Source organism: Poecilia mexicana, unplaced genomic scaffold (genome assembly GCF_051168715.1).
Source record: "Poecilia mexicana isolate PSO_F unplaced genomic scaffold, ASM5116871v1 scaffold_3, whole genome shotgun sequence".
Classification (NCBI taxonomy): domain Eukaryota; kingdom Metazoa; phylum Chordata; class Actinopteri; order Cyprinodontiformes; family Poeciliidae; genus Poecilia; species Poecilia mexicana.
Genome location: NW_028263372.1, coordinates 135524 through 144612, shown reverse-complemented (window position 1 = coordinate 144612; position 9089 = coordinate 135524). Strand labels below are relative to the sequence as shown.

Below are 9089 nucleotides of genomic sequence, written 5' to 3'. Positions count from 1 at the left end.
CCCCAGCGTCGATGGATGGATGAATGGATAGATGGATAATATTGTATATTTGTTTAAATCCAGTTTTATGATCCAGTTTTATGATTTAAAACCTGATTTTAGTTGCATCTAAATAGAAGGGGATGTAAAAATGCTGTTGCTTGAAAAATAATTGTTTCCTCCTGACCTTCACCTGCTGAAGCCGTTCTAACAGAACCATAGGACCAAAGTTTGCTCTGAAATTCTTTGTCTCAATGAATGGCTAGTGGTGCTTTTTCCAACTGGAAAATTACCCAGCAGTTTACTGCAAGTCCACACATGTTGTCTTGGGAATGTCAGACTGTTGCAATGAGGCTGTGTTGTGTTTACCTGTGTTGTGTTTCTCAGATAATTCCCATTTTCCAAAAGGAAAACACTAACTGCTGCCACACCAATAATCCTTTACGAACTGGTTTGGGTTTATAAAATGATTTTTCCTGGCTTCCGGTCATCCAGCAACCCCGGCCCTGTACCCCATCTTCTAACATAATCACATGACATAACCCCCCTAACGACCTGACGAATACATGGGCAGGCGAGTGGGCGGAGTCTTTCCTGTGGATACCAGAAGTGTTTCCTCCTCCACCTTGTCTGTGAACAGGTGAGCACAGGTGAGAGGGGGAGTCCTGCGTTCACCTTCAACAAAGAGCTTCAGCGCACTCGAGGACTGAAGGTAAATATCTGGAGCTTCTTTTTTCCCCTCTCTCTCTTTATCTTTTACCTTCTTATTGTATTTTAGATAATCGTGTCAGCTGGCCAGACTCCTTACTTTATCCTGCTAGTTAATTATTTTTTGAACCATTTTTTGGATTATCTGTGCTGCGCACTGATTGCGTCACGCATGCCGCTATGTCACCTTGTAAATGAAGCGACTGTACATGCTGGTGGCTTTGCGGGACGCGGTCACTGAGCTGAGCAGGTGTTGAAGCTTTGGATCCACCATCATCCGAGCTCTGCCGCGCTCTGAGCGCCGGTGGGCGGCCCCTGCTGGCGCACCACAGCTACAACTCAAGCTGCCTTTATGCGCAATAGGAAACCAGGCTTACGACCCCAGTCTTCAATAGACTGCCTCTCCTCTCACAGTTCGCTAGTGCGTCTTGTTTCCTTTTCATATGACTGGATAAGGTTTTTAGGAAAGAACGTTCTGTCTATGAGAGAGAGAGAGAGAGAGAATCCAAGCCAGTCCTCTGTTTAACTATGATTACTGGTAAATTTGAAGAATTGAACATGATAAACAGGGATGCTGTGAAACAATAATTTTTATAGCAGCTCAGAAATTCTTCTTTCAACTCTCTTCACTTCATAGAGTGACATCTGGTTTGTACCAGTGAGAGGATTCTACAATACAGAACATGATGTCCATCGATTTCCTGTCCCCATGTAATCCTGTCCCAGAGTCGGGGTATTTTAACCAGCAGGGGATTGGTTGCTCCTTAGTTTACATAATCAGACCAGTTGCAGGCAACTGTGGCTCAATAGGAAGAGTTACTACTGGAATCGTAAAGTTGAGGGTTGATTCCGGCTTCCTTCCAACACATCAGTGTGTCCAACACTCAGAGTAAAACATTCTGTAATTACTCCTCAGAGGAATTTGAAGTTTCCATTTAAACTCAAATGCTTAGAAAATGTCTTCAGGCTGAGAGGAATCCACAACTTCTAATTATTCAACTTACATTGAATAATGATAAGTTGAATAATTACAATTACAACCAATGGACTGTAGCCCAGATTTGCATTGTCTTATTTTACTGAAGCTCTGCTTTGTGTCTGACGGCACTCACAATAAAACAGGAGACAGAGACTTAGGTGATTCAGTCATTATTTTTTTTACATTTGAGTTTGTGGAGGTTGCTAGTGTGACTGGTTACTGCTGCTCCCAGCATCAGGGGTTGAGTATGGGTTTTATCAAAAAACTATCATGGCATGTTGAGTCATGTTGAGTATATTAAACTACTTACAATATCACCCCAACCACTCCAACATTATATTTAATTTTTTAATAACAGGAGGAAGCCTGTTGTTTTCTATCAGTTGGAAGTTATTAAATGAAATAAAAACAGTGAGAAGTTCAAGTCTTCCTGAATCTTATCACAGGGCTGTTCAAGTTTCTCATTGTGAGGAACTTGAACAACCAACAGATTCACACCAAATGCTGTGAAACTGTTTGGATCTGTGTTCTGATGCTGTGTTGGGCTGACCGGGATATTAAATGATCTTTGAACTGAACATATTTTAAGTGTTTTGAGATTATGTTTTGTTGTGACCCAATGCTAGCTTAATGAAGTAAATCTGAATGAATTTTAAATGCATGTTTAATTCTAATAGAAGCTAGCAGATTTAGTGATGGAGAGTTATTTATTGCTCAATGAAAGTGTTCCTTTATGCTGCCTAGTGCTCTCTGCTTCTTTATTTGACATGAATTTATTTTTAAATTATTAACTCAGGATATGGAGAGTGACATTCACCGCTCTTGGGAGACATTAGCTGACGTGTGAACAGTTTCTGAGACGTTGGAAGCCTCTCAGCTCCGTCGTTCTTCTTTTCTCCCTTGGGAATTGAATGCAACACGTTTCTAGAGCGTTTCGGCACGATTTTCGCGGCGCTTCCCAGCGCAGTGTCAGTGCGCAGTAAATGTTGATTTAAAGAACAGCGTCCTTCCATGCGGTTAGGAGGCGTGTTGGCCCGTAATGCCCGCATCCTGACAGATAATGGCATCCGGGCGCGTTTTCCTGAGCCGCGCATCATTCCCAGTGACCGTCTCCTGGAGATATGCAGCCTGCTGTGTTTAGATGCTGCCTCTCTGTCATTAATTGGAGCTTGTGGTGAAATCAAGCAGCAACTGGTTCTTCGGTTGTCTCCCCTCCGAGCTCCCGAAGAGATGGGAAGCTTTCCGTGCAGCCTCTCCACGCTGCAGCGCTGACGGCTGTGAGTGGATGCTGCTGCAGAGAGCCGGAGCTCCACTGATCTGTTGGGGAGTCTTCTCTCCAGCCAGTCCTCTTAATCCCAATGGAGCAGCAAGAGGAACAAAAAGTTGGGGGCTTGTCCCACCGTGGCAGCAGCCAGGATCTTGGTAAGATGATTTCCCTTCATTTGCCGAGAGAAAAAAAAAATCAGGCGCATGTTTCTGACCTTAAAGTCCATTCCTCTGATTCTAGACAAAGCTTAAGCTTTTTGTATCAGAGCAGCCATGAGATCAAATTGTTCATGTTTTTACAAGATGTTGCTCATTTCTTCTATTGAGTATTAATAACATTCAGTTAATGTTTCTGCTGCAAAACTGCCCAACTACCATCGCATTCTAATGGCTTGTCTAGTCACGGTTTGGTCTAAATCCTGTGGTTTGTCTGCTGGAACCGGGGGTGAAAGTAAGCCAGTCCGGTCAGATAATGTCTGCTTACTCTCAGCTGTTCTGGGAACACCTGGGGATTCCCCTGGAGGAGCTGGAACAAGTGGCTGGGAAGAGGGAAGTCTGGGCCTCCCAGCTGAGGCTGATACCCCACCACTCAACCCCGGATATGTGGAAGAAAATGGATGGATGGTTTGCACTTTGCTTTTTGAGATATAGAGAGAGTATTTAACGAGTTACTGACAATTTTTGTCATTGTACCAGAAAGAATCTATAACTCCTTCCACCCCTCCCTGGACCTGAATTCAGTTCAGTTCAGCTGCAGGTCTTAGTCCTGAAGGGAAACAGTAGTAAGAACTCTCATTATCCACCTTTCTTCAGAATTATTCTTCATGTTTGGAGCGAATACATGGCTTTGAATGACAGGCCACATATTTTCATGAGTAAATAACATTATTACCTCGTCATGCAGACCAGACCCCCATTAGAGAAGTTGAAGTGATTTGATGCAGGCAGGTTTTTCCACTTTGCCTCCTGTTTAGTCTGATTTTATTTTTTCACACCTGCTGCTGTGCAGTTTACATAGACCCAATAAAAATACACCCACATTTTCCTCACTGTCTAATGTTAAATCAATTATTTTGTTTTAAGTCATTTAGAATCATCAAAATTGTTTCTATTTGATAAATTCCACAATAATGACAATATGTCAGAATAAGTTATTAACGTCATAAGTTTATATCCAGAATGATTCTTGTCTCTTCCAAAAAAGAGCCCAGATGATGATGATGGTAATGCTTTGGGAACTTCTGACGGGTTCTGGTCTGAAAATTGAAACTTTGGAACTCAATCGCAGGACAAAAGCCAAAGATCTTGTGAAGATGCTGCCGAAGCTGTTAGGACAGTGAAACATGTTCTTACAGACAGACTGTTGGCCTAGGAAACAATATGCTAACTGTGAAATGTGGCAGCATCATGCTTTGGGACTGTTTTGCAGCTGCAGGAACTGGTCCACTTCATAAAATAGATCATGAGGAAGGAATATTATGTAGAAATATTGAGGTAACATCTAAAGACATCAGTCAGGAAGTTGATGCTCAGGTCCAAATGAGTCCAGATGAACTATGACCCTCTTCAGGATAACGATGTCAATGTTTTGTTGTGGTCGTCACAAAGCCCTAAGATCAGGCCTAGAGAGAATTTGTGTGTGTCTGGGAGAAAACCCAGAAGAGCTGACCCAAGTCCTCCTGTTCAAAGGCATTCCTATAGTAAATAAATCTGACATACACTCATAGCATTGTTGTGTCTTTTACAAATAGAAATCATTTTGGTGATTCTAACTGACCTGGAGCCAGAGAAGTTTGTTCTGATTTAACTTCCGACAGTGAGGAGATGAAGGAGGATGTGTGTTTTTTTTCTGCGCATGTAAACTTCTGGTTTCACTATGAGCTCTGTGGGCTCCGTCTCAGGCAGCTGTCTGGATGATGCTGGGATGTGAAAGTAACTTTGGTATATTGCAAAGCAGAAACGCCCCCTGTGGTCAGAGTTTGGTCCTACAGATACCCTCTTCCCATTTCCACCAGCCCACAGCGATCCCTCTGTGCTTTCTGTCTAGTCCTGTGTGCTTTCTGTCCAGTCTCCTCCATCCCAACTCTTACTGTGTTCCTGACCATTGCAGAAATCTCTGCAGTATGATGTCTTCATGGCAGAGACAGTTAGCAGGCAGAGCACTGGTTGTATTTACTTATCAAAGCAACAAGGAAAGAACAGATTTGTCTTTTACATTTGTTTTTTTTTTGTTTTTGTTTTTTTTAACCCTATACTGATCAGGACCTGTATCGTCAAAATACCTGCTTATTGTAGTTCAGGTGTGTTGTCTGATGGCTTGACCATGATAGCTGCTGACTTCTCATTCTTCCTGTTGTGAGTGAACATAAAATGCAAACTCTATGAATCTGCCATGATGTCTGGGAGATAACATGAAACCAATAACATTTTGTTGCTTTGGATGATGATAGAGATGGAAGGAAGTTTGACTGACGCAGACTGCACGGAATGTTGAAATGCATCTGTGTAACATGTTGAAATGCTATACAAAGGTACATTTTGCTTGAAAAATCAAATGTATTATCATTATGTCTGAATATTCTGGTAATAATTTCCTTTTCTTAGATTAAAGAGTCAAAAATCATCCAGACTGTAATTTTTGGTTTGATTGTACATAAAAATTTTACCTGCATACTGAATTTGCGCATACAACCCCAAATCATATTTCCATATAACACTTTATTTCGTTTTATTGAAATAAAGTGTTTTATCTGAAATAATGTCAAACTGGTGGCATGGTTTTCCTGTTTTATCCACAGTTTTAACTCCACACTGTTTTTTATGTTTAAGCAGTCATGAGGTGCAGTGGTGAAACCTGAAACTGCTGCTGTTTATTGAGCAGGTTGTTGCTAGGTAACCAAAGAGCGAGTGATTTCCTTATTGCCTTTCTTAGCTGGTTGTTAGAGGTTGAGCCTTTCCTCTGCCTACATCGCCCACAATGCTGTGAGATTCTGGATCGGAATTCAGTGAAATTATTTAAAATTCTACCAGATGTATTATCTATTGATATTCATGATATGTCTGTTGCGATACATTGTTGTAGATTTATTGTCCATCCCTAATAGAAACACAGCAGCTTATTTATCTGTTAGACCAGTTCATTTATAATCTGGTAAAATGTACAGAAAGTTAATCAAATATTACATAAGAACGATTCAACCTGAAAAAACCAAAGAGATCTGTTGTGGTATTACTGATGTGGAAAATGACATATAAAGGCTGCTTCAGTAAACATGAACAAACTTGCCATGTAACATCAAGCCCATCTTCTCAGGAATTTGGATCAGATTAAGTCTTTGTCATGGTTGCTGCACAGATTCTATCAGGCAGAATCCTGTCTGAGCAAGTGACACAGGACACATCAAGGGATATTAGCTTAAAAAATATTGTAACCCTAAACAGAGCTGTAAAGAACATATACTTAAAAATAATATATCTTTCTGCTCCTTTATTTCCACTTTTAGTATCTTAGTATTTTATTGTCATTAAATAGTAGCTGCCTTAAACAAAAAACCTCCAAAGTGGTCAGTGTAAAATATCTCACTTGCTCATATCTCAAAGCAAAAACTTTGCTAACTTGGAACGTTTCTTCCGACAAAGGGAGAATATTTCAGGTGCAGCAGCAGAAAACTATTCCAACTCCAGTGAATGTTAGTCTACTTGACATGATACGAACATGCAGCTGCTTGCAACACAGCAGCATCACACAACCAATATTCAAATTTAGTTCAAAAGTACTTTATTCCAAAGGGAAATTAAATATTGTTGAAATTCATATCATTCACATATCTTCGGAGTCCCTGTGGATGGTGACGTTGTGAAAAGGAAGGATCTCCAGTAGCAGTCAGTATAGCAACAAAACGAAAAGGCCTCTAACTGAAGACTGTTGTTGTATGTTGACATGCTGACAGACATTGGAGTCTGGGATATGATCCTTGATTATCATGATGGAGGGAAGAGTTGCTGTGAAGACTTCCTCTGTCTCTCTCTCTGGTCCTCCTCTGTTTCCAAGAAGCCTCAAATTCAACTCTTCTGGAATTTGGGGTCCAAAGTTCAGGTTTAATTTAAGCTTTAGAGATGATGATTAGCTGCTCCCAGTTGTAAAAACGATACACTGTTGCTATATTTACACATCAAATGTTTTGCTTTGCATTTTTTACTCAGAAAGTAAAAAAGTGAAAACAAAAGTCCTTCAGGAGGAAATACTGTCGAGTCGACACATGCAGCACCTTAAACGAAAAAATTATAAACCAAAGAACAAATGCTTCATAATTTCAGGATCCTCTATCCTTTCTGATTAAATTGAATTGAATTTGTTCACAACCATAGAAATTAAAATGTATATCGCGCCAATTCACAATAAATCTCGTCTCAAGGTACTTTACAAAAAAGAAAATTCAAGCTAGCGGTTCTTTTTATGTTTGTGGGTCAGTAGGTGCTGGAGTTTGAACAATAAACCCTTCAGCACTTAATTTATGTTTTACTTTGGAAAAGCAAACCTCAGTGGTGGGAATAGACGCCTTGCTCCATTTTTCCTACTGGGAATATCCTTTTCGATCTGAAAAGGATGTTCACCTTGTTTAGTTGCATCAGGTGGTGTAAGACCTTCTGCTTCTGAAGAGGTCTCATGGGGTCAGATATTTATTTATTTATTTTTTTTCAAACTGAATTTAGCGTTGATTTGGAAAAAATGACAGTTACGGAGCGTCGAATGGTGCAAAGATGAGAGCAGTGCCCCGTATACAGAGGCTACAGACCTCGATAAGGCTGTCCTATCTAATAAAGGCCACTAGTGCCAAAAAATTCTAAAACAAGAAAAACATTGTTATAGGCTTCCTTAACTATTGTTAAGTGCTCTTGTATAACTGAAAACAACCGAACAAGTTAAAATATGACTAATAAACTTAATTAGCATTGGAGATTCAATCATTTTATGTGCATCTTTGTCGAAGTGACAAGACTTATTTCCAGTTTTTTAGTCCCTATGTGTTTTATGCTGTCTGTCCTGTAAGTAAACACAATGATGGGCATCAGTGGTGGAAATTCTCTTCTGGCTACTCTGCTTTCCTGTCTTTCTCCAATATCTGCATGATGGCTGGATTGATTGGTTGTAGTATTGAGTGTGACCTGCCTGTGACCTGTGGTGAACTGGAGATCCTATAAGACTCTTCCACATCTTTTTGCCTAATAGACCTGCTGAAGGACCTTCAGTGTAGAGAGTACAGGAAGATGGAGACAGACTGCAGGCTTTGGGATGGAGTCGCAGCTCACTACTATCAACTGGTGCATGGTATTGGGATGTTCTTGAGCATATGACAGTTATAGTTGTACATAATTTATTTTATTGATAGAGATGAATAAATTAGGTTTTTCACTCTTATCACTCATATTCCATTTTTTAATATGTTGGCTATTAGATACCCAACAGCTTTTGGCTCATTGACTCTTTAAATTGTTGCATAGCTTTAACAAAAAAAAAGAGAACGTTGGCATCAGCCCTTTATGAGCAGCTTCTTTATTCTCAGGTTCCCCCTTGAAAAACATTGCATTTTTACTGAAGTTGAGCCTGAAAATTTGTAAAATACTAACAATAGTAATAATAATTAGGATGTCTGTTTCAATGCACAAATAATGTAAAAATGCCAGTGGCTCCCAAAACTGAGTCAGATATCTTCTTTTTACTGCAGGGATTTTTTCCATGAAACATTATGTCCATCATGTTGGGGCAGGAGCATCAGAGCCGGTGGCTTTAAGAAGCAGCTGATGGGGAAGCTGGTTCTGTTTGAAACTGCCTCTGATACCTTCATTGACTCTGGAAGAAACTTAACTAGTTTCTTCCCTTAGGAAGAAAAAGAATTTGGCATTAAATTGAATTGAATTTACATTTATTTAGTACATGATTGAGCACAACTTTAGGTCTTAATGACCACAGTCAAGAATCATCACCAGGGATAAAAAAAACACAAGAATGCCCAGAGTTATTGTAGATGGTGATGGCTGTGTGACGGTCTGTTTTACAGCAAGTTTGAAGAATTAATTTGTTCAGAATTTTAGGTTAATTGAATACTCTAAATTGGTATTAGATGGTATTAGCACAGTCATGTCCGACTGTCGTAAC

General features: G+C 40.0%; 1 protein-coding gene across 4 annotated transcripts in view; it reads left to right on the top strand.

Annotated features, from left to right (window-relative positions):
* Positions 1-552: 552 nt before the first annotated feature.
* LOC106909642 (anoctamin-1-like) overlaps positions 553-9089 on the top strand; it is a 97484-nt gene continuing 88947 nt past the window's right edge. For 2 of the 4 annotated variants that reach the window (XM_088004001.1, XM_088003999.1), the window contains exon 1: positions 2499-3088. In XM_088004001.1, coding sequence (XP_087860127.1) covers positions 3025-3088 — 64 coding nt within the window. In that variant the 5' untranslated portion in view covers positions 2499-3024. Of the gene's footprint in view, positions 692-2498; positions 3089-8182; positions 8262-9089 lie in introns of those variants that run through there. The other 2 variants (XM_088004002.1, XM_088004000.1) reach the window with 2 other exon arrangements.